The sequence below is a fragment of the Tachypleus tridentatus genome, chromosome 13 (genome assembly GCF_004210375.1).
Source record: "Tachypleus tridentatus isolate NWPU-2018 chromosome 13, ASM421037v1, whole genome shotgun sequence".
NCBI lineage: Eukaryota > Metazoa > Arthropoda > Merostomata > Xiphosura > Limulidae > Tachypleus > Tachypleus tridentatus.
Window position 1 is genome coordinate 213,574,818 of NC_134837.1, and position 25,060 is coordinate 213,599,877.

General features: G+C 35.4%; 1 protein-coding gene across 3 annotated transcripts; it reads left to right on the plus strand.

Annotated features, from left to right (window-relative positions):
- Nucleotides 1-5,713: 5,713 nt before the first annotated feature.
- LOC143238749 (uncharacterized) lies at nucleotides 5,714-23,205 on the plus strand. 3 transcript variants are annotated; one of them, XM_076479256.1, is made up of 4 exons: nucleotides 5,714-6,703; nucleotides 13,152-13,240; nucleotides 17,894-18,086; nucleotides 20,702-23,205. In XM_076479256.1, exons 1-4 carry the CDS (start codon nucleotides 5,953-5,955, stop codon nucleotides 20,965-20,967), a joined length of 1,299 nt encoding a protein of 432 aa, XP_076335371.1. In that variant the 5' UTR covers nucleotides 5,714-5,952; the 3' UTR covers nucleotides 20,968-23,205. The 3 variants fall into 3 exon arrangements, with proteins under 3 accessions (XP_076335371.1, XP_076335370.1, XP_076335369.1); XM_076479255.1 differs by having other exon boundaries at nucleotides 5,721-6,703; nucleotides 13,155-13,240; nucleotides 17,891-18,086; XM_076479254.1 differs by having other exon boundaries at nucleotides 5,723-6,703; nucleotides 17,891-18,086.
- The last annotated feature ends 1,855 nt before the right edge of the window (nucleotides 23,206-25,060 follow it).

Here is a 25,060-nt window from a genome sequence, read left to right on the forward strand (position 1 = left end):
ATGAATCAGAAAAATGTTTTAAGCAAGTGTTACTTTTCCAGTAATCACAAGAATGTTTTACTAAAATGCTACATTTCCAGAACTCAAAATAATGTTTTCTTCGAATGCTACACTTCCAGAAATCACTGTAATGTTTTTCCTTAAGTGTTACAGTAATGTTTAACACAAGTGCTACACTGACATAAGTCACTGTAATGTTTTTCCTCAAGTGTTACAGTAATGTTTAACACAAGTGCTACACTGACATAAATCACTGTAATGTTTTCCTCAAGTGTTACATTTCCAGAAGACACAAGAATTCCTTTCTTTTAATCACTTCCAAATTAGGGACAACGATCGCAATTGTGCAAAATTCAAACCAATTTCCACTGCCACTAGATTGTTGTATAAAAAAGGGTTAATATACTGATTGCATTTGGAATGTGTTAGGGATGGTATAGTACACACACACACACACACACACACACACAATTAACTACATCTCAAAACACAGAAAAAGGGACATCAATTATAAATATACATATATATCTAAACTAAAATGCTCAAATTATTTCTAAACATTTTATGTCATTTTCCGTGTATGACAGTATCGTTGGCAAGTAATGAAATTAAGCGAAATCAGTAAACTGACTGTATGTGAGATTAATAATTTTATTATAATTAGAGGTAGTAAGTTTGAAAATCATGAGTAACTCGATCAGATAGTTAAGTCCGATGAAGTGCGGAATACGTCTTAACTTTAGCAGTAAAAGAAAAAAAGTTATATTATGTCATCAAAAGATGGCGTTACGTGTAAGAGGTCATACTTTTAAATTTCAAGAAGATGCTAGTACTGGATAGTTATTTGTTCTGACAAATGAGGAAGTAAAAGAGAATCAACCTAAATCAAAGATGTAAATAAATTGCTGTGATATATATATCCAAGTTAATACAATATATTGAATCTTTACATGGGTTAGACGGGCATATCAGAATTCCACAAAGTTCAAGTATGATGATTTCTAATTTTGATGTAATCATTATCATAACTGATTTACCTTTAGCAGACAATTATCTGCCATTATGAGTTCTTCGCACTACAGCGGTAAGTGTCTACAGATTCACAACGCTAAAAGCAGGGGTTCGATTCTCCTCGGTGGACTCAGCAGATAATCATCATGATCCGAATAACAGCACTGATTTTCATTTTTATAGTGGTCCAAGCGAGGCTCAATGGTTAGCGAGTCAGTATGTGGGTTTTACGGATAAAGCGTTCTTACGTTGGGTAATGCTGACTGGTTGCCCCTGTCCTTGTAATATAACATTTCAACATTAGAACGAATAACCAACTTGGATTTTGGGTAGCTTTAAGCAAACACTTTTATTACAAGCTTACAAAAGAAAATGTCGAAAGTGTATATCGGCAAGACGTCTCGAACTCTGGACTCTTTTGAAATGCTGCTCAACTTGCTATACGTGAGGATTACTTAATCTCTATAAGAAAACACGTCAGGATAAGTTCAGTTTTTATTCACCTGATTAATAAATTTGTATCACATGTTAATACGTACACAGTCACGTTGTTAATGCGAACAGAGTCACGTAAATGCTTAATCTCTCTGTAGTTTCTTGGTTACTTAATCATCTGCAGTCACCTAATTACGAAATTCGTCCCTCTTAACGTGACTGCTAAATCCCTTTTTTGTTACCTATAGACGCCATCCTTTCATAGGTGAATCTCAATGGTTCAGTGGTAAATTTAAAAGCTTATATCACTAAACTCCATATTTCGATTCTTAAGGTAGGCACTACACATGTGGTTTTGCACTTAACAACAAACAAACCCTTTAAAGTTACTTAAATATTTTATTCCCTGTTATTAAGTGATCAGGACGTTCGACTCACAATCTGAGGGTCGTGGATTCGAATTCCCGTCACCCTAACTACGCTCGCCCTTTCAGGCGTGGGGGCGATATAACATGATGGTCAATCTTACTATTCCTTGGTAAAACAGTAGCTCAAGAGTTGGCGGTGGATGGTAATGACTAACTGCCTTCCTTCTAGTCTTACACTGCAAAATTAAAGACGGCTAGCACAGATAGACCTCGTGTAGTTTTGCGCGAAATTCATGAAACAAACAATCCATGTAGCTATACAACTACTCAATTTGCTGATGTCATCTGGATATTAATATCTGGGGCTCCTTCACTATCTAATTCTTTGTAATCCTCTTATATCATAGGTACGTAATACAGAGCATTTCTTACAAATAACTTGAATAATACGTTGCTAAAAACAACTAATACAAAATACAAATTTACTACTACAATAGCAGGGCTACAAGATAATTTTCGTTTTTTTTTAATTTTAGAAACTTGTAATAGCTTTCCTAGACGGTGAAGCTAAGTTTGAAAGTTTATAGCCCTATAAATTTGGTTTCGATACCAGCGGTGGACAGAGCACATAACCCATTACGTAGCCCTGTGTTTACCTACAAAGAGACATAACTCTTTTTCTATTGTTGTTATTGTTGTTGCAGTACGATTCTCAAGGTAGTTGTTAATGCAGTCTGTGAGCAGCACTTGTTTCATTGTTTATAAACGGTTTCTAGATCCTTCGAAATTTCATACCCATCTGACTATCTACGTTAAGCTGCTCTCTAGTCAGTACGTGTTAATCTGGGTTAAAGACGAGATGCTAGTTACTGTAATTTCCACTTGGCAATATGAACGAGGTTTTTGAAAACAAGTAAATATCGCATGAAGTTAAACTTATTATGTGTGTTAAGTTTCTGCAAACTAAGAGAAACTGTATCCGCAAGCGCTGTGAACTATCGTATGAAAAATGATGGAGGTATGTAAAAGATACGCGCACTATGACATCTCCAGTGTTTTATATGGAAAAAAAGAAGGTTTGCTCCAGAAATTGGATCTCTTGTAAGTTGGATCACCTTTCTAATCCGTTTATTTAGAGAACTTCGAAATTTAGCAAACCCTTTTCACTCACGTATTTCTTTAACAAAAAATAGTGCTATTAACAGTTAACTAAAGAAAGCAACACTACAGCAACCGAAGCGTGCTATACTTTAAGGTGTTTAAACAGTTTCTTTGATCTATGGAGATTTTCGAAATGAAAACAGCCAGGTCAGAGACCCCTACGATCCAAAAGTATCTGTCTCTAATTTTGAACTGTTGACCTAATAGCTGGTGCTTTTCGTACGCGCGAAATGTGTCCAGTACCTTAACATCTCGAATCCCAGACCTGCAGGTTCACAGCTCTACTCATTAATAGCTACGTCCGCCCCATATAATATCTAATATAACTGAGTGTTAATAGAAAGTTGTATTGGTGGCGAATGGTTTTTGTGACACTTAAAAAACCTATATATTTTTGTTTATTCACTAATATACACACCACTCGTTTTCTACCCACTATCTGGCTCGACTCGTAATCTAAGGATGGCGGGTTTGAATCCCCGTCACACCACACATGCTCGCCTTCTCGGCCGTGGGAGCGTTATTACGTGACGGTCAACCTCACTATACGTTGGTAAAAATAGTAACCCAAGAGTTGGCGGTAGGTGGTGATGATTAGCTGCCTTCTTTTTAATTTTACACTGTTAAATTCGGGATGATAGCTCTCTTGTAACTTTGCGTGAAATTCGAAACAAACTCTCCTACTGACTCAAACATGAATATATATATATACCGTACCTTTTCTACCCACCCTAATATACATATTTCATCTTTTTTACCCACCCTAATATATACTCTACACCTTTCCTATTCTACCCTAATATACACGCCACACCTTTCTTTTCTACCCTAATATACACGAATTATAGTTTCTATTTTCAGGTCATCTTTCATGATATTTTGTTTTTGCTTCTTTTAATGAACGCATCGGCAAGTGGTTAAGGCACTCGACTCGTAATGTGAGGGTCGCGGGTTCGAATCCCTGTCACACCAAACATGCTCACCCTTTCAGCGGTGGGGGTGTTATAATGTTATAGTCAATTCGTTGGTAAAAGAGTAGCCCAAGAATCGGCGGTTGGTGGTGTTGGTTAGCTGCCTTCCCTCTAGTCTTACAGTGCTAAATTAGGGACGGCGAACGTGAATAGCCTTCGAATAGCTTTGCACGAAATTCAAAACAAACACAAATTTATAATGAAAATGTATGTATTAACTATTTTTACTGAAGCTGTTTTGTTATAATTTTCGTCAAGTATAAACTTGTACCTCATAGCTCCATCATTTCTTAACCAATTTGAGATGTAACTATAGCTTTAGACTTAGAAGGTGTCATAGATCAAGTTACTCTAATCCTACTTTAAAGAATTTCAATTTGACGGTAGGCTGGTAAAGGCTCTGATAAGAAATAAAATTAAACCAGTTATACGCGCGCCACAAGCTTGGTATTGTTGGTGTACAAAAACATAGCTAATAGAAAGGGTAAAAAGGTCTCATAGATTATTTAATCTAATTTACTACTATGAGACAATAGGTCTCATAGATTATTTAATATAATCCTGCCTACAAAAAGTTCAAGTGCCGCGGATATTGAGGATTACCTCTGTTTTTTTCCCCTAGAGCTCGTAAAGTAGTAAGAGGTATATAGAATTAGAATTTAACCTACTTTTCTATGCCTATTTAACCCAGGCGCCTTTGATGGCTCAAGGATAAGTCCGAAGGCTTGTAGCGCTAAATGTCGGGTTTCGATACTCTCGGTACAGATACTTCGTTCTGTAGCTATACACTTAACGACAAGACAAAGCTAACACTGTCACGTTGGGTCTCCTCTGAACCCAACAAGCGTCAGCCGTGTTTGAATCCTGGTATATTATGTTTAACATATCCAATTAAGCATGATACAATTACTAATATTGTTTTGTTTTGACAAGTGAAATAATTACGTTTGCTATAAATTAACTTCACTCACTTTAAAACTGAAATCCACAAAAAAGCTAACCATCTTTATTTCTGAAATATAGTGACTTTCAACCCATCACAGCGTAACGTGTATATTCGTTCTTATTGGTACCTCTGATGCGACACTACTAGATAAATACCCGCAGGGTCTCCGAAAGTGTTCTGTTTCGAGAGTAAATAAATCCAAAATTAAGAGTAACAAATATGTTTTATTTCTTGCTTTTGAAGTTCATATGTCATGCTGTAGTGTAGCCCACAGAATGTATGGCACTTTTCGCGATTCATAGCATACGCATGTTCTACTGACATTACCACAATGTACATTGCAACGTTACATGTATCTTATGTGACGTTATTTCAGTGTCTACATACTGACTAACAACTCATTATTGTACAGTGGTGCGAATTTTTATAACAGGTGACCCCTCCAGCTGGCCTTCGGCCCCATTTTGGGAAAATTGTATATTTAAAACTAGGACATTCCGTCCATATTGAAGTGTCAAGACTAGCGTAAGTTCCAGAGTTATTGCTTAACGTTTTAATTATAAGTATAAAATAAGATAAAAATAGTCCACTTATGAACTTGTTTTGTTGTTGTTGTTTCGGTTCCTTTGAATATTTTCCCTAACACGCTTCTTTTTTCTGTAAGTGTTACATTTGACAAGCATTTTAAGAACGACGGAACCTTTGAGCTCAAAATATATGAAATGTTTGCAACCATTTCTCTAGTTTAGACATTTGGGAGTTTACAGTGTGTCACTTTGAGTGTACCAGAGACTAAATACGCAAGCAAACTATTAGGCTGCGCATGTGTGACGTTATGACGTGCGAGGCGTTTTGTGAACGGATAAAACCACGCTGTCTCGTGAGGTCGAAAGATACTCGTTGTTGATATCATGAAGGAAACGTGGTTAAGGAATACGGAAAACTTCTTGCAAATGTTGCGTAATTAAAATACTTTATAAAGAACTTGTTACTTACAAAATAACCCGCTGTTTTTTGGTCAGTTTAATCTTATCGTATTATCTGGAAGTGACCAGGAATCATGACCTTGGAAGAAAGTTTGGAAGGAGACACTGATGTGAGCCCCCCTATTCCTAGAGCTACTTTGTTGGGCCATGTCTCTCACCTACGGAGTACTCCTAATCTTCTCAAACTAAACCAGCACGAAGCCACATGCCGTCGCGATCGTGGAGGGTCACTTAGCGTCGGTCCAGGAACAAAGTTAACAGTGTCACGAGCCAGCAGTCCTCAGCTTAGGAGCACAAGCCGAAGCTCTCTGAAGCAAGATAACACAGTTGGTCGGTCCCAGTCCATGAGAACAGCCCAAAGACCGAGGTCTTTGGAGCCCAGTAGCCGTTTTCGGCAAAGAATCGCCAGTATTCCAGTTGACATGGCTCTTCAACTAGACCGCAATCTAACCACCCGGTCCTCGTCTGATCAAACCCTACTCTTGCCAGTCGAGATGAGTGACTTGGAGAGACTAAGAAACTTTTCCGTAACATCCAAGGGAGTGATAAACCGAGGGGACTCTTTCCGCTCCAAGTCTTGGAGCAATCACAGTATCTCGTCTGTCGGATCTCAGCCTCCTCCTGGCAATAACACACCACCATCTACTCCCAACTTGTCATCGGTAGCTTTGCCTGGTGTTGAGACCCCGGATGTGCCTCCCGTTATTATCACCGAGAGCGTTCGATACCGAGTGTTAATATCTGGCAGTCCAGCTGTCGGGATATCCTCTCTTACGTCCCAGTTCCTGACATCTGAGTACATCTGTGCTTATGAAACCTCTCAAGGTATGTATTTATGCAACAAATGTTTGTTACAGAATAGTTGTGAATATTATGGGCAATTTAGTCAGTGAAGATTCCTGAGCAACACGTGAGAAACACAACACTTTACACCCCTTAACTGTGTGTCCAGCGAGGGGGATCAAACCCTTGATTTTATAAAGTGTTGTAAATCTGAAGAGTTACTGCTATTCCACCGGTGGACCATCTGCTAACCCTGACACTGCAAGTGAAAGGTACTCGAGTTTGTAAAGAATAGTATGACTGAAATAAAAGAAATGGAACCTGTTTAGCTGATATGACGGGTCAAATCTGCACGATAATTGATAACATAGTTCGTTGCTTACAATAAGAATTCACCAACGTGAGCAAGTTAAGTCCAAGCAATATGTATGACATATGTGCATTAGACAATATGGTGACATCATGTAACGTTTTACAAGATAAACGTTATAACTATCTCTATCCAAATATTCAGAGATGTCGAGCACAGCTGGTTGATTAATGGTAAGAATTGATATTGATCATTAAATGGCAAAAATATATTCTGGTCACTAGTTGGCAAAGATATTACTGATTAAAAATGGTGAAAACAATACAAGTCACTTAGTAACAAAAATAAAACACAATCACCAGATAACGAAAGTATTACTAGCCACTAGGTGGCTAAAATTGCACTAGTTACTCGGTGGCGAAAATAATAAAGCCGCGAAGGAGCGAGAGTAATAAGGCCACCTGATGGGTAAAAATAGTACCAATCACTAGGTTGTTGGAATTATTAGAGTCCCGTTGAAAATTTTCCAGGTGGGCAAAGTAATGTGAAATTTTGAATTGAATAAAGAAAATATTGTGTTGTTCATTTTCCAGATGAGGGCAAGTGGCTCCTTCCAATATACCAAGGATACAACAACTGACGTTCAGTTAAGAAAGAAAATAAAACTGATCGGAGGGTGGCGGAGAGAGAAACATATCACTTAATTGTGAAAACTATTCAATTTTCTGTATTTCGTAAGAAAATTTCAATGCTCACTTTGAAAGAAATTCCTTATTAACATGGTTGTTAAAGGGAAAGCCACAGTGGGCTATCTACAGTGGCTGCCGCGGGGAATCGAGTTCTGGACTTCAGTGTTATAAGTCCGTAAGAGACTCCAAGCTTCAGTGACCTTTGGCTACCACTTCAGTAATCTAGTGAACCCTTTCCCTGGCCAAGTACTTGTAACGTTTTAGCCTAACGTGGCCAAATAAACACGTCCCTTTTGACGATCTTTGATAATGGTGTCATTCGCCGGATTAATAAACGAACAAAATCGCACCTAGAACGGTTTCTATTCAAAATGATTTTAATTATCGAATCGACTGTTGAAATATTTTCAAGACAGTGACATAGCCATGTTTTACATTCGAAGAGGATGGGGGTAGAAAGTTTTAAGGGAGACCAATAAATTAGAAACCTGAAATTGATCTAAGTTGTTAATAAAATGGTCGTTAAAACAGTCAACTGCAATAAGTGTTTATAGAGGTTTCATTTATCTTTTATTAAATGATACAAAACGAGTTTATTATTTACAAAAGCTGAGTGATCGGTATGCCTAGATTTATTCAGGAGCCCTTATTTGGTTACGCCTCCGTTTAAGAAGTAAGGCACTAGTAATAGTTTTCTTTGATCAATATAAATAAATATAAACCGAAGTTGATTTTCTATAAGGTCTTCCATCGAGATCATTTGTGAATATACATATATATAGTTATAATTTTCAAGCTAAAGCCTTGTTTTTTAAATCTTAAGTTTTCAAGTCTTTTTATTTTAACACTGAAGTTTGATCATGTTTTTTTCAGATCTTTCATTTCAACATTAAAGTTTTTTCATTTTTTTCAGCTCTTTTCATTTTAACACTGAAGTTTGATTATGTTTTTTCCCTCAATAATTTCAGGGAAAAGAAGACGTTTTCTCAAACGCAAAATAAAAACAACATTTATATTCTTCGGCATATTTTGATTCGAGTTGAATTTTATTTCACATAAAAGGATTTTAAGGTATTCCGATTTTCTTTACCTTTCCTAAATTGTTGAGTGAAAAGAAGAAAATCGCTCTTTTGCTGGGAACCCCTTAAGGGTAACATATATCTCGTATTACGGATAATTGTTCTAGCTATTTAGTTAAAAGGGCTAAGAAGACTTATGCAGGCGTGAAAACTTTTCAAACTGTGGTTCTGTCGTCTTCGTAGAAGACTATTTAAAACGTGTTTTCCTGTTGAAAACTTACTAGTAGGTGGGTTGTTTATTAATAACGGTTTTCTGATTCCTCTCCATACCTTACCAGTCCATAACTGAAGGTCTGTATTCAGTTGTTGGCCTGAGTCGTAGTTGAAGGTTTTCATTCAGTTGTTGGCTTGAGTTACTTTGTATTCGCAACCGTCGTTTACTGATTGTTTTGGTCATGACATAGTCTTGTCGCTAGGGCACGAGGTGTCGTGGGATCTAACTCCATTACAGAAAATGCTCATCTCTTTTAACAGTGTGATCATTATTATGCGATTGTCAATCCCACTAGTCATTGGTAAGTCACTTGAAAATTAGCGCAGATAGCCCTTGACTAGCTTTGCACGAAATTCAACAAACAACTAAACAATACTAAATACTTTTGGTATTCAGTATTTGCTAAATACTTTTGGTGCTATGTTTCTCGTCGTTACAAAAATTTCTCAACTCCACTTGTAAGATAAGATACAACAACAGATAAGATACAACAACCGTAGATGTGAATGTATAAAAGTACTGAAAATGTTAGATTCTCAAATAATCACGTTACTTTGTAATTTATAATGAGTTACTTATTTCAATATCTCAGGTCGTCATATTGACTGCTCATAGCTATTTTGATGTTTTGAATACTAAATTAGATAATAAATAACTATTAAATCAAAAAGAGTAATTAAAGAGAGATTACATACGCTCGACCCGTCGCTCCTTTTCGAGAATGCCTGCGTTTATAGTGGATAACATCAAATTTCAGCTTCGTAAGCTACAGAAGATCTATCTCAGATCGAGAGTGATCAAAGATCCAGATAATGATTTTTAGTGGGGAAGTATCTGAACCTTTATCTGCCCAAGAGATACCGTGTTTCTCCGATAATAAGACCTACCCATAAAATAAGACCTAGTGTGATTTTTGGGGATAGTTTTAATATAAGCCCTACCCTTAAAATAAGCCCTAGTTAAGAGTGGCAGGAAGAGGAAAGAAATAAAAAAAATTAATTTATTAATTAGTTTAATAGTTAGTTAATTAGTTTGTTTAATTATTAATCAGTTCGTTTAATAGTTTAATAATAGTTTATTTTAAATGGTTAGTTTAATAGTTTTACTTTGTAACTTCATTTTTTTAGTATATCAAAATAAGACATCCCCCGAAAATAAGCCCTAGTGTCATATTTTGGAGTGAAAATTAATATAAGCCCTGTCTTATTTTCGGAGAAACACGGTATGATACAAATATGATCTACACTTTACAGAAAAACAAAGAAAGCATGGTAATCTGTTTATTGAAACAATTTAGCAAACTGACCTGAAGTATCCATTCTGATGACCCGTTTCAATAATGAATTAAACATCTTGTAACCAACCGTATTGTTACCGCGTGTTGCTTTACTGAAGCAAACTACAATATTTATATTAAGTGTCCTAGATTTCGCTTTCTTAAAACTTGACTCAGAGATTAATTATTGATATGTTAAAAAAAATAAGGCTTAGTTCTTTCGATTACGAAAAGTTTATCGAGGAATATTGAAAATGGAAAGAGATATTATTATCGTACAGAACAAAAACAAACAAAAAACACGCAAGTCTCTTATTCGAAATTAATGGCTTGTTTGTGAATTTCGCGCAAAGCTGCACTAGGGCTATCTGCGCTAGCTGTCCGTAATTTAGCAGTGTACGACTAGAGGGAAGTCAGGTAGTCATCACCACCCACTGCCGCCTATTTTTGGGCTACTCTTTTACCAACGAATAGTGGAATTGACCGTCACATTATAACGCTCCCATGACTGAAAGAGCGAGTATGTTTAGTGTAACGGGAATTCGAATCCACGATACTCAGACTGCAAGTCGAGCACTCTAACAACCTGGCCATACCGGATCAAAATGAATGGATTTCGTGATTTCCTTCTTTTCGTTCGGTAAAAAAGAAACTGTCGGGAATTTGATTCATTGCTGATTAATATGAAGCTTTTAATTTATTACATATTGACATCTCTGTTTCTCCGTAACAAATTATACAAAATAACATAAATAAACGACCTTAAAAAAACTAAATAAATTAAAGGCGCGGCATGACCAGGCAGTTAGGGAGCTCGACTCGTAATATGAGGGTCGCGGGTTCGAATCCCGTCGCACCACACATGTTTACCCTTAAGTCACAGAGCGTTATAATGTGACGGTCACTCCCACTATTCGTTGGTAAGAGAATAGCCCAAGAGTTGGCAGTGGGTGGTGATGACTAGCTGCCTTTTCTCTAGTCTTACATTGCTAAATTAGGGACGGCTAGCGCAGATAGTCCTCGTGTAGCTTTGGGCGAAATTCAAAAATAAACAAAAAATTAACTAGATAACGATAAACATATTGTTTGAGAGGAAGAATTCGTAATAATTCTTTCTGTTAAAAGTGCAACTATTTTCGGTTCGTATAATTAGTTAAAAATAGTCCTAACGCTATTTGTCAGAAACTGCAGCCCAATTCTTTATTTATTTTCAAAACAAAAGTAAAGAAAGTAAGAAGAACAGCGAAAAGGAATTGTATATTTGTGAAAGCAGATCGTGGATGTCCTAGATAAGAACTGGGTTGATTATGAAGGTGGTATTCCCTACTCACGTTTAGAGATAGACACACACACGTGGCACCATCTTGGTTTAGTTTCCGAGATCATAAAAGGAAACTTGAAAAAGAGATCTTCAATATTCGTTCAGTTCAGTTATGATGTTTTGTGAGTCCAGTAAGCCCGAAAAAAACATTAATTAATACTATCAGCTCACCAGTCTTGTATAATTTTTAAGTTGTCAACTGCATTTATTGTGTTCAAATAGTTAAGCATGAGGGCTATTCTCAAAACCTTATGCTCTCTCTCAAGCCTAAAGATCGGCAGATTGGTATTAAAGTAACATTGACCTTTATTCCTCACTAAAGTCCTAATTGCAGGATTTTATATAGCGTAATTAATATGATGTTATGAGTTTAATCATAGACCCGGCATGGCCAGGTGGGTTAAGGCGTTCGACTCCTAATCCGAGGGTTGTGGGTTTGAATTCCGGTCACACCAAACACACTCGCCCTTTCAGCCGTGGGGGCGTTATAATATTACGGTCAATTCCACTATTTGTTGGTAAAGGAGCAGCCCAAGAGTTGGTGGTGAGTGGTGATGACTTGCTGCCTTCCCTCTAGTCTTACTCTGGAAAATTAGGGACGGCTAGCGCAGATAGCCCTTGTGTAGCTTTGCGCGAAATTAAAACACAAAATAGTTTAATCACGATTATATTTCAATGGAGCAACGAGAAAACAAAAGTAAATCAATCAACTGGTGATAATGTGTCGATTCGTTAAAGTGAACATTCAAACAATATGAACAACCAGAAACATTCTTAGTTTTTAAATTAAACTTTACAAAGATGCTATTAATATTTCAATAATGTTTGTTTTATTGCACCTTAATTTGAACCTTCAATGATTATTTTCCCGAATAAAAGTACTTAAATCGTATTAATCTAATTCAATTAAAGCGATAATAAATCCATAGAGTTAGTTTGTTCGTCTGTTTTTGAATTCGCGCAAAGCTACACGAGGGTTATCTGCGCTAGCCGTTCGTAATTTATCAGTGAAAGACCAGAAGAAAGACAGATAGTCATCACTACCCACCGCCAGCTTTTGGGCTACTCTTTTACCAACAAGTAGTAGGATCGACCGTCACATTATATTACCTCCATGATTGAAAGGGCGAGCATGTTTTGATGTAATGGGGATTCGAACCCGTGACCCACAAATTACCAAAAGAACGGAGATAACACACTCTACATATCACTTATTTATTATTATTGGAGGAAACAAATGTGTTTATTACTGTAAACTTAAGAGCCTTATCTACTGACACTGTATTGTACTTCCTTATTTTTCTTATTTGATAAAAATAAAAGTATTTTATCAAATGGTTAGTTCATGTAGTGTTGCTGCATGCAAGTCAAAGTTGAAACACACTCTGTCATCGTTGGAGTTGTCGACTAAAGTAAAACTATCGAATCGTTATGATCATGGAATTATACTATAATAAAATATTTCATCATGAAAATTACAATTAAATACGACCTCAAATATCGCCATCTTAATTATGGTTGACTATAGCGGGACGATTTTGAACACATTTGGAGTTAAGCCTTGTTATAGTTAACCTTGTTTTTTTTTTCTACACTAACAGCAGAAGTGAACGAGAAGTCAGTGACTATAGTTCTGAATGGACAAGAGACAGAGTTGCTTTTTGTGGAACATTCTCTTCTGGATAACATGGTAAGGGAAATAAAAACTTTAGTAAAATAATATGAATCTCCGTTTTCAGCCTAGCATGGCCTAATCCATGGGGCACTCGATTTGCAACCCGAGGGTCACTGATTCGGATCTAATCCCCAAATATGCTTGTCTTTTTAGCCGTGAGGATGTTACAGTAAGACGGATAACCGCACTATTCTTGGTGAAGAGTTTTCGATAGATTGTGTTGACCAGCTGCTTTCACTCTTGTTTATCACTTCAAAATTGGGGCTGGCTATCACAGATAACTCTTGAATAGCTTTGAGCGAAATTCAAATGAGCAAACACTATTTTCACTATCAATATACTCCATAGTTATACAAACATGGAGACGTTAACCGATGGATTCCTACATAATTTACCATATTATTTCATGAAACATTGGTACAAGAATGACTTGCTATAGACCTTCAGTGGAAGAGCGGTATATCTGCGGACTCATACTGCTAAAACCTGGGTTCCGATACCCGTAGTGGGCAAAGCACAGATAGCCCATTGTGTAGCTTTGTACTTAATACAAAAAACAAACATACTTACAATACGAACCTTATCGTTACTGCATACATTACGAAGATAGCTCTAAGTATATATACAAATGTAAGGAATAAAAATAAAGCAACGCCACCTAACGCTAGTCTACTAATTATCATTAGTTTTAATTTCCTGTGACAGTAAATGCTCTTGTCAATAAGAGGTATAGAGTTGATCGAAATAAGACCTAATAACAGGGCGTGAATGGATCCACGATCAAGCGAGCGCTTATGGGTGGATTCTGGAGTTATACTGGTTTACTATACTTCCCTCCTCTCCGAAGGAATTATATTACCAAATGAATGAATAACCAAAGATGGGCATGATGAGGCTGCAGTTACATAAATAGACATTTGCACAAAGAAAGTTTTTATTGTGGCCAAAAAGGGAGGCCCCATGGGTCCTTAGCCCCCTCTGAATCCGTCACTGGTCGTAGGAATTTACAATTAATGACAAATGTGAAATACGTCTTGCAGTCTTCGCGAAGTGTAGAACTTTGCACAAACGGATGAAGCGAAAATGTGTTTAACATTGATATTATTATAATTACCACTTGGACATAGCCTTGAAAGTGAGGGCGTCAACTAGCTAATCTCTGGCCTCCTTGTGTTAAGTAAACTAACGTAAACTAACATTCATCATTTACTTGGGGGAGGGGGGGAGAAAGAAGTCATATGAACCTGACACTCACAGGTGTACAAGATCTAAAGTCCGATGCCTACAAGAGAGTTATAACCTATTTTTAAAACTTCAAAGTAATTTCTAAAAATATTCGTTTCAGTTAATAGATAAGTGACAGTTTCAGCTATGACTACCATGGTGATATGTTTGTGGATATATACCACAAGAACTCGGGTTTCAATACCCATGATGAGAAGAGCACAGCTAGCCGTTTGTTTAGCTTTTTGTCTTAATAACAATCAACAATAAATTGAAATAATTATAAATAATAAATTAAAGACTTTATTCATCGTTGTTGCCATTGTACATTTAACTTATGTTTATAAAAAATTCACATTTTAAAAATTAATTGTTAAAAAATATAATGTATGATGAAAAATATGTTTTTCTTGTGTTTTAAGTCGGCATCATATTCTAAATAGTAAAAACAATGAAAAATTCAGTAATATCTTTAGGACTTTTATTTTAAAATATTTTCCATTAGAAATTTGAAGTTTACACAAATACATTTATTCTTTCGATTGTTTGTTTGTTTGTTTTCAATTTCGCGCAAAGCTATTCAAGGGCTATCTGTGCTAGCCGTCCCTAATTTAGCAGTGTAAGACTAGAGGAAAGGCAGATAGTCATCACCACCCACCGCCAACTCTTGTGCTACTCTTTTACCAACGAATAATGGGACTGACCGTAACATTATAACGCACCCACGTCTGAAAGGGCGAGCATGTTTGATGTGACGGAGACTAGAACCCGCAACCCTCAGATTACGAGTCGAGTGCCTTAACCACCTGGCATTTATTCTTTCGTGAAATTAATTTGTAGCTGTGGCATAAGGGCTCATAGAATGCCTCTGAGTTGTTTTGTTGTTGATGTTTTCCTTCAAGTATAAACTTTTAGCTTACAGTTCTGCCATGTCTTGATCGATTTGAGATCTAATAATTACAATTTTGGTCTCGGGACCTCAAATTCTTTCAATTGATGTATTTAACTACGCCCAAGGTCTCATATACCAATTAACTTTAATCCTACCTGACCGAATTTCAATTTGAGGGTTGGAGGGTTAAAGATCCCGATAAGTAATAAAATTAAATCAGGTATACCCTTTGGAAGTATATTAGTTCGCTCAAAACAAAACTATAGGAAAAGTTATTATTATTTCACAGTTCGATGTGAACAGACATCGAAAGAAGCGCAGTCAATATGTAAACAAACAGCAAAGCAAAACAGGGATGTACCTGTAATCTTTTAAAGGATAATTTTAACACTAAGTGGTTGCGCCTATAACGACGCACAATTTTTTACATCTTTCAGAAATGACTCATGGGTAATGTTCGTCACATTGATAAAGAATATTTACATTTATACCTGCTCACTGTTCTTTTTTCACAGATTAAAACCAAAATAAGGCTACTTATGGGCATAATTTACTTACGAGAGGGACATATACCCTCTTTTGTTTTTCAGTAATGGGAGATTGTCAGTAATAGCTATCGATATATCTAATTCTTCATTTTGGAACCAGAATTATGCGCGTGAGGCTAATTTAATCAATAATGTTTATGATATTAAGTTGGGTAAACAACTTGTGTAATATAATTAATTTGCTATACTGTACAGCTCATTTAAACACATGAAAAATAATTTCTATGTGAGAATTGGAAAATAGTAAACAGTTTCAATATTCACAGACTTCAAATAATTCATTGGAAAGAAAGTTACTAGAATTCATGACAAACATTGTACTAGTAAGTACTGTTGTTGGAGTATTAAGGAGATTCATTCGAGCAAAACATTACTCGGATTCATGACAAATATTACACTAGGAAGCGTTTTTGAAAAGCTGCATTACCATAGCAATTACGCGTTAACTCTGATGTTCTGCCATCGAGAGTATTAAAACTATACATAATATACCACGCTTTAGAAAGAATCACAAAGGGAGAATATGATGTTCAACAACATTTTTTTAAATCTTTTAGTTGCGGATTTGTACTTTGAAGCCCGTAGTTCTTAAGTTATAACTCAAAGGAAAAATGCTTTTAGGTCACTTTTGGAATTCTAGTAATTTCAGTGTTATTCCTACCTTAAACTAAAAATAAAAAGATTGAAATGAATTAGGTGTAGCCTAGTGTGCTACAACTACGAATCTGAAGGTTCGTGGCGCTACCCCATTGCCTCAAAATACGCTCAGCGCTTTGGGTTAATGTATGCGTTAGAAGAGATACAGTCAAAGCCCACTATTTGTTTGTTTCTTGTTAAACGTAGAGCTACGCCATGAGCTTCCTATGATACGCTCACCACAGGTATCAAAACCTGTTTTTAGGGTTACAATTCTCCAGACTTACCGATGAGCCACCATAGGACTTGTCAATAATAACTACAGAAATAGTGGTCAGTGGTATTGGCTAGCTGTTGTCACTCTGATCCATCAGCTCAAAATTAGGGAAATCTCTGAGTATAACTATGTGTTTAAAAAAAAGTCCAAATTCTTAAAATGAATGAGAATACAAATAATTTATTTTGGGAAGAATCTTTATATTGTGAGATTTCATTTAAATAACACTGCTCGTGAACGATTTTCTTAAAAACAAACACTTATGAGCGAACGTCAAGAGAAATATTCAAAGCGTATTAACACATCATATAAATGAATGAATGGAATTTTTAACTTTGGTACTTTCATATTTAGTTTTTCGCATACACAAGTTAAATTTATTATGTTACACCATCCATTTAAAATGTCGTTTCCATTTGATAATAATATTTCAGTTATACCAAGAAATCTGTTATATTAAAATATCCAGAATGTTTGTATTTACATTTGTTAGTTTATGTTTAAACGCAAAGCTGCACAAGGGTCACCTGCTTTTTGACCACCGCAGGTTTTGAATCAGGATTTTAACTCTATAAGTCCTCTGTTTTACTGCCTAACTTGATTTTATTTGAACTAGGGGGTATTTTCTAAAATGTAAAAGCTATTCAACGTAGTAAAAAGAGGTTAAATATTTTTTTTACTCGGACGAAACGTTTCGTGTAAATCATGTTGTATAGAAACACGTTAAAAATATGTATAATGAACATGTAAATGGAACAGACAATTTTTACGATTTCAAGACGAATTTCCGAGTAAAAGTAAATGAATTACAAAAATAAGTGATGTTAAGCCTAGTCGTTTCTGCTATCATTATTATACATTTTAGTGAAATGTTATAATTTAACAAATACGTATATAGTCTTTCTTTTTATCCCTTCTTACCATTTTCGTTCATTTTTTACTTTCAAAGAACATTTATTTGATTTAATATAATATTTTCAGTAGCTACACAATGTGTACGTACGGTATTTAGGCCTAATGTAATTTTTTTTATACACACGTTTATATATATATATATACATACACAAATAAATATATTTTGTTTTTAGCAGCCGCAGGTACTTCCGGAAACTTCTACCTTTGATGCTTTTGCTGTCATTTATTCTGTAACCAACAAACATAGCTTTCAGCACGCTAAAAACTTACTTCAGCAGATCCGTGACACCGTGAGCATCAACAGTAAAGCTGTTATCCTCGTCGGCAACAAGAGTGACCTAGTTAGATTGAGAGTAGTGACAAGTGACGGTACGATTGTTTCTGTTTATATTGTGTGTGTGTGTTTGTCCGTGACTATAAGGGAAGAGGAAGGTGTCGAAACATCGCAAGAATTATTTGAAACATTTTTTTTTAATTAGAGATAAAAGGTGCCACTTAATTTCATGTTGGCAATTTATATATTTTTTCTCAATTGTTGAAATTTTCAATCTGGCTGAGCGTTACCCAAGCATATCGAAATCAGAGATACCCTTGGGCTCAAGTGTTATGTATCCCTAATTGTTAACGACAGCAGGAAGCAAAGACAGCCAACAGCCTTCTATGTCATAATAGACTTTGAAACTGATTGATGAGAGTGACTGTTAATATCATGATAAATTATAGTCGAAACTACGGAGCATATTCAGAGGAATGATGTCTCGAATCTCGGACCTTTCGTCCGTCCCCTCATAAGCTAAAAATTAGACCATATACGACCACTTTCTCATCAAACCTAACTATAGAGGGACGCCATTTGTGGAGGGGCAACTGCTCTCTCTCTCCTAGAATAATAAAAGAACCTGGTAATAAAGCATCAGTTTACCGTCTTTATGTGCTGTTAAGCTCCATCAGTTCGTCCCCACCCCTCAAATCTCCATTGTTCTTGTTACTATCTTACTTAGCTCTAACTGACTACTCCAACTAACCCATATTTACTTATTAAATGTTACAATGCTTCTCAACAGTTCTTTATTCCACATCCATTGCTTGTAAGTTATTTGTTTTGAGTCATTGCCAGGTAGCAAAGTGTTAATGAGAGCGAAAAAAGAAAAAAAAACTATGGAGGGCGCTTTAGTAGAAATATATAAGTAATATAAAATTGGCAAAAAAAAAACGTTTTACTAAACGACAATGCTTGGAAATAAAACCAAAATAAGTCACTACGACACGATTATTCTGTAGTTAAAACTAAGCTACACTTAACCTAAAAACAAGTTTGTTTTTTTGCTTTAAGTAAATACAGCTATGGCTTAGGTTTGTTTTGAATTTTCGCGCAAAGCTACTCGAGGGTTATCTGCGCTAGCGACCCTCGGATTGCGAGTCGAGTGCCTTAACTACATTGCCAAAAGTTTTGGAACGAGACATAGTTAAAAACTTTAATACAAACGTGGTATGGGTCTTTTCTGTAGCATCATTTAATGAAACAATATGCAAAGTGACGTCACAAGAGTCTACCGTAAACCATAACGGTAATTTGCAGTACATTCCACGATTTTCCAAAGCTTCCATAGTTCTTGGCCCGGTCAGGGAGCTTGGTACTTAATCTGAGAGTCAAGGGTTCGAATCCCCGTACCCCCAAACATGCTTACCCTTTCAGCCTTGGGGGGCGTTATAATGTTGTGACCAATCCCACTATCCATTCACAGTGGGTGGTGATGACTATCTGCCTTCCCTCTAGTCTTACACTACTAAATAAGAGACGGTTGGAGAACATCCCTCGAGTAGCTTTGCGCGAAATTTGAAACAAACCAAACCACTGAAGAACTCAATGAGACGCTGAAGGGGTAAAGTTATACTTCAGTTTCTACCATGCAACCTTCAATCGTAACTATATGCAGCAAGATTCATCCGAAGTAGCATTGGATAATTCTAGAGTTATCCAAAAAAAATTATCATAGCTACATGTATTAAAGAGCAATAGTTACTCTAAGACACTTTAATACCAACAAAACATTTCAATATATTATTTCAGAGCACAATGGTTTTGTACCTTATTTCATAGCGTAACATTTCAGTATCTTTATTTGTGTAGCATAATGTTTTCGGTACCTTATTTTACAGCATTTGGTAGAACAGGTTTTTTTTCTGAAAATAATGAATAATTCTGAGAAACTACGTCTTGAAAACCAAATGAGCTTTAAATACCAAAAAAAAAAAGAGAAAAAATATAATTAACGTTTTGGTTCTTTTTGTAATAAAACGTCCTTTGAATGATACTGGTAGTTGTTTTTCATGATGACGAGAAACCCACTTGAAGTAAAAATGTATTCTAAAGATGTCTCGTAAGGGTGTTAAAACGTTGATTAAAATAAAGTACAGAACAACGTTTCGACTTTAAAGAGGTTAAAAAAAACTCCTATTTCTTAACCTGAAGACGACCTAAAAAGATTGAAACGTTTTTTTGTATTTTATTTTAATTAAAGTGTTAATACCCGTACCAGCCATACCATATCATACCAGCCGTCTTTAAAATGTATTGGTAGCCGTTTTGTTTACAGAGTATTTTATGCTCTGTGTGGAACAAGCTGTATATTATAGTTTGTTAAATATATGTATAATATACACGTGTTACATTATTTTCGTATTGTTTGCTTGGTAAGTGGACTTAGAATCGACCTTAATTTCTGAAATTAGTTAATTCTCGTGAGATATTACAGGGATTACGGTCGAAAATATGATTAAAAACAATGCCACGAAATGATAAATCGATATCATTATAATCTTTTGTTATTGCATTATCTGCTTTTGTTAGACTGGTGTATGAAATTAACTAAATTATTTACTGATTTTTTTTTTTCATACTTATTCATGTAATTAGCTTTGAGATCAGGAGTTACTGATAATTTTCTTAAGTTTGTTTTTCTATTTTTCTTTTTCACCTCTAGAGGGCCGAGCCGCAGCGATATATTTTAACTGTAAGTTTATAGAGACTTCAGCAGGAATAAACCATCACGTGGACGAGCTTCTGGTAGGTATTCTTACCCAGATCCGGTTAAAACTGCAGCATCCGGAGAAAGTAAATGAAAAGAAGGAAAAGTCCAAAAGTCGCTCGTCACTAGTGTGCCCCGAAAGAGCTAGAGGTTTTATCAAACGGATTCTGCGTAGGTCTTCAACCAAGTCGAGATTGTGTGACAATTTAAATGTTTTGTAAAGAGAAATTAATCGAACTTCGCAAATGCTTTTAAAAAATTATTGTGGCTGTTTGTCTGTCAAGATCTTTGACGATTATAATATACTGAGTACGCTGAACGTGGCCGTCTCTAAAGCAAAGATTTGATTATAAGTTGTAATAATCGGATCTTTTTAACTCGTTAAATGCACGTGTAACTAGGTGTTGCCATAATGTTTGGAGTAAATCCTTGGAGATATTCAGAAATAATTTTCAACAAAACAGAGGCATAGCCGGGAAGTGGAGCATAGCTCACTGAAAAATCGGGGCATATTTATTATATATAATTTTTTTCAGATTTTATATATAATAAAAACTGGTTTTGTATCAAGTAAATAAAAAATAAAACTTCCATAAACATTATTATTATTATATTAATTTTGATTTGTTTTAATGATAACTTTATTAAAAATTTATATAAATTTAAGCTTTTAATTTATTTTCCCCTTACACTGGATATGTCACTGCAATATATTCAATGTTGGCTTAACGTGTTGGCTTAACATGTAGGGGTGTCTAGAAAATTACATTTTTTATTTCACGAGGTTAAAGTTGGATCACTTTCAGTGCTTCATTTCTAGAGAAAACAGAAAGGTATTAATTTTGGTTTATTTTACTGAATTTCGCGTAAAGCTACACGAGAGCTATTTACGCTCGCCGTCCCTAATTTAGCAATGCAAGTCAAGAGAGAAGGCAGCCAGTCATCAGCACCCACCGCTAACAACTTTTGGGCTACTGTTTCACCAAAGAATGATGGTATTGACCGTCACATTATAATGCTCCCAAGGTTGAAAAAGCGAGAATGTTTAGTGGGACGAGGATTTAAACCAGCGACCCTCAGATTGGGCCAAAAAGTAATGGACCCTTGTTGACCAGTGGAGAAGGAATTTTGAGTTGTTTTAAATAGTTTAATTTAGATTCAATTGAAGCCACTAGGATATGGAACTGCAGTGGAATAATGTAGCTGAGTGCGTTAATTAGATATAAACTCGCAATGCAACTGAGGCAGATTCAAAATTATAGTGTTTATATCTTTAAGCTAAAATGAGCAGTATCAATATAGGTTCCAGATATCGGTTTGTTTGTTGTAAAATTTCGCGCAAAGCCACACGAGGACTGCACTAGCCGTCTTTAATCTAACAATGTTAGACTAGAGGGAAGGCAGCTGGTCATCACTACCCAACCGCCAACTATTGGGCTACTCTTATACCAACGAATAGTGGGGTTGATCGTAATATTATAACGTCCCCACGACAGAGATTCGAAAATGTAACCTATATTAAAGTTAATTATTGAAACGATGTCTATAATTGTTTCTAAACACAACAAATAAATGATGGACACGCTATCCATTTATTCCTTTTTTTTTATGGCAGTGTCACCCCCCAAACATTTTGTTCTTATTTCGTAAAAGGTGGGATTAGTAAGTAGAATATTTAGTTTGCTTTAAATAATTCCGAAATGCAGAGAAAAATGCTCTTGGCCTCGACTCATCGTCATGACCTAGCTTGGAATCGAACTCTTCCGAAAAGAGAAGCCCGCGAGCAGAATGTCTACTGACTTACAACGCCAGAAGTCAGTATTCAATATCCCATTGTACTGCTTTGTGCTTAACTTCCAACAAAGAAACCGAAAAGAGAAAAAACACGTGAGAATTATTCACACGAGTGTTGTCACGTGATTTGTATAACGAGCTTAAACTAGATTTCTTCTAGGCATGTATAATATATTTTAATTTTTTTTAAGTATAAGGTATATTATTTAACTGTGTTCCACAGCTCAGAGAGATTACAGGTCTTCCAAGATATGCATGTTTGAATACGATGGTTCTACGTACAGTTCTACCGTACAGACCTTTCTGTATATGCAATGATTAACTTTTATCTAATTTTTTTTTAAATCTCGTTAGTTTAACGTATTCGGTTAAAACCTGACTGGAAATAATTTTTACTGAGAAGTGTTCTTTACGTCACAGCTAGTTTGACTTATGTTTAAAACACTTTTTAAATTTTGCAACAATAATACGTTTGATAAAGTAGGATTACTCCATGAAAACTGTTTTCGAACGCTTTGTGTGGAATTTACAGCTCATAATGTTCACTGTCTTCCCGTTTTCTCGATTTTTTAGTATATTTTGTTTGTAATAGTCAGTCAGTTGGCTGTACTGTCAAGGTGATGTTATAATCACGGAAATAAAACGCTTGTCTCTTGAACTTGTACTTGGAAATAAATGGAAAAATGTCTCTGATGATTTCTTTTTGCCATACATCATAATTTAACTATATTATATTTAACTACATTTTAAATTTTAGTGTGAATTAAAACTTGCTATTTCATACTTTCAACGCTAAAAACACGTTGATAGAGCATGGATAGCCCACTGTGTACCTTTGCGGTTAATTACAAACAAACAAAACATTTCTATGTCTTATGGAGCTTTTGTTCAAATGTAATTTTTATGCTTAATGATTTTTTTCACATTTGCTTTCAGCCGTATTGCATTTTTTTCTTGAGCCTTATGGCATTTTTTTTTTTTGTTCCTACATGTCTTGTGCAGGTTTTCGTTAACGCACAGAATTCTAGTATCTTATTCTACATTGGCATTTGACTTTGGATGTTTTTGGAGACCACCATATGCTTTTTAAAAATGTTCAGAACGAAATTATATGGAAGATCCTAATCTGTACAGTAAATTTTAAAACAAAATGATGAACTTTACTTATAAATGTATTCTGTTATGTTCAAAAAGTGAATTATATTTACTAGACACACCAACCTAGTTTATCAAACCATAATAAGTAAATATAGCCATTATTGTTAAAAATCAAGAAGAATATTTGATAAGCTAATAGCAAGATTTCAACGGAATTTTTCTAGTAAATAACTGCTTTTGGTAATTTTAAGTTATTCTTCAACTATGTTACATTTGTTACGCCATCTAGCAGTTTATTTGAACACATAAAGTAGGTTAATTGCCAATAGGACTTAATTGTATCTCCATCAGTGGCGTAACTACGGTGCAGCAGAGACATCAAAGCGAGAAGGACGGGGAACTTAGGGGGCCGACGATAGATAGACAATATGACAAATTTATTCCTTGTCCATATTGTTTTTGGGAGGGAAACAAAAAGTTAATTACGCCACTGATTTTCATTGAACGTAAAAATGAAAAAAAAATTAACATTTCGTATTTTTGCACCCTCTCCTGAAGTCTTTGGTAATCCTGTTGGAGATCGCGACTCACAATTTGGGAACTCTCTTATGTCTTATCAGAATTTAGGTCTATTTAAGAAATTTTGAAGGATCAGTGTGAGACGCCTTTTCTCTTTCTCGACCAGTTTTGGGAACGCTTGGTAACTAAATTGAAGTTGCACACCAAAAACAATTTCCAAATGTTGTCCTTAAACTATCTAAACTTAAATTTCCTTAAATTTTTGTTGAGATAACTAATGTATTTGAATATTTAAAAAAAGACAATTTTAATTCAAGTGGTTTCTAACATACAAAAATAACGTGGATAAATTACTTTCAATATCAAAAAACCTACTGTCGAATGAGGAACCTATGAGATCGTAACAGCTCGTATTATCCATTTAACTAATTTTTGTAGTTTGAAAATAAAAAACGCGGTAACAACTATTTTAACAGTAGAAGGACAATTTCTAATTAACACGAAGACGACAATATACACATGTCATCAAACATAATGATGTGAAGTTGTGCACAAGAGATTTATTGAATTTTGTAAAAGCTACAACTTAAATATTACAGGATAGATGGCGCTATGTGTCATATGCTTCTGGAAGTTCAGCCAGAGTGAACGATATGTTTTTGGTTGTCCTTTTTGTTAGATTACATGTTTTACCAGTAATGGAATATTAGAGACATGTTTAATAAAACTTGATACTGAGTAGGAATGACAGCATGGTGTGGCTAATTAATTTTTGACACATATCTCTATCTACTGACGCCCATGTTTATAATAGAACATCAAACCTGACATGGGAATTAAAAAAAACAACAATCCTGCCAGTCTTTCAGTGGTGAATTATTTTTCTCTGATGATTGGATAAAC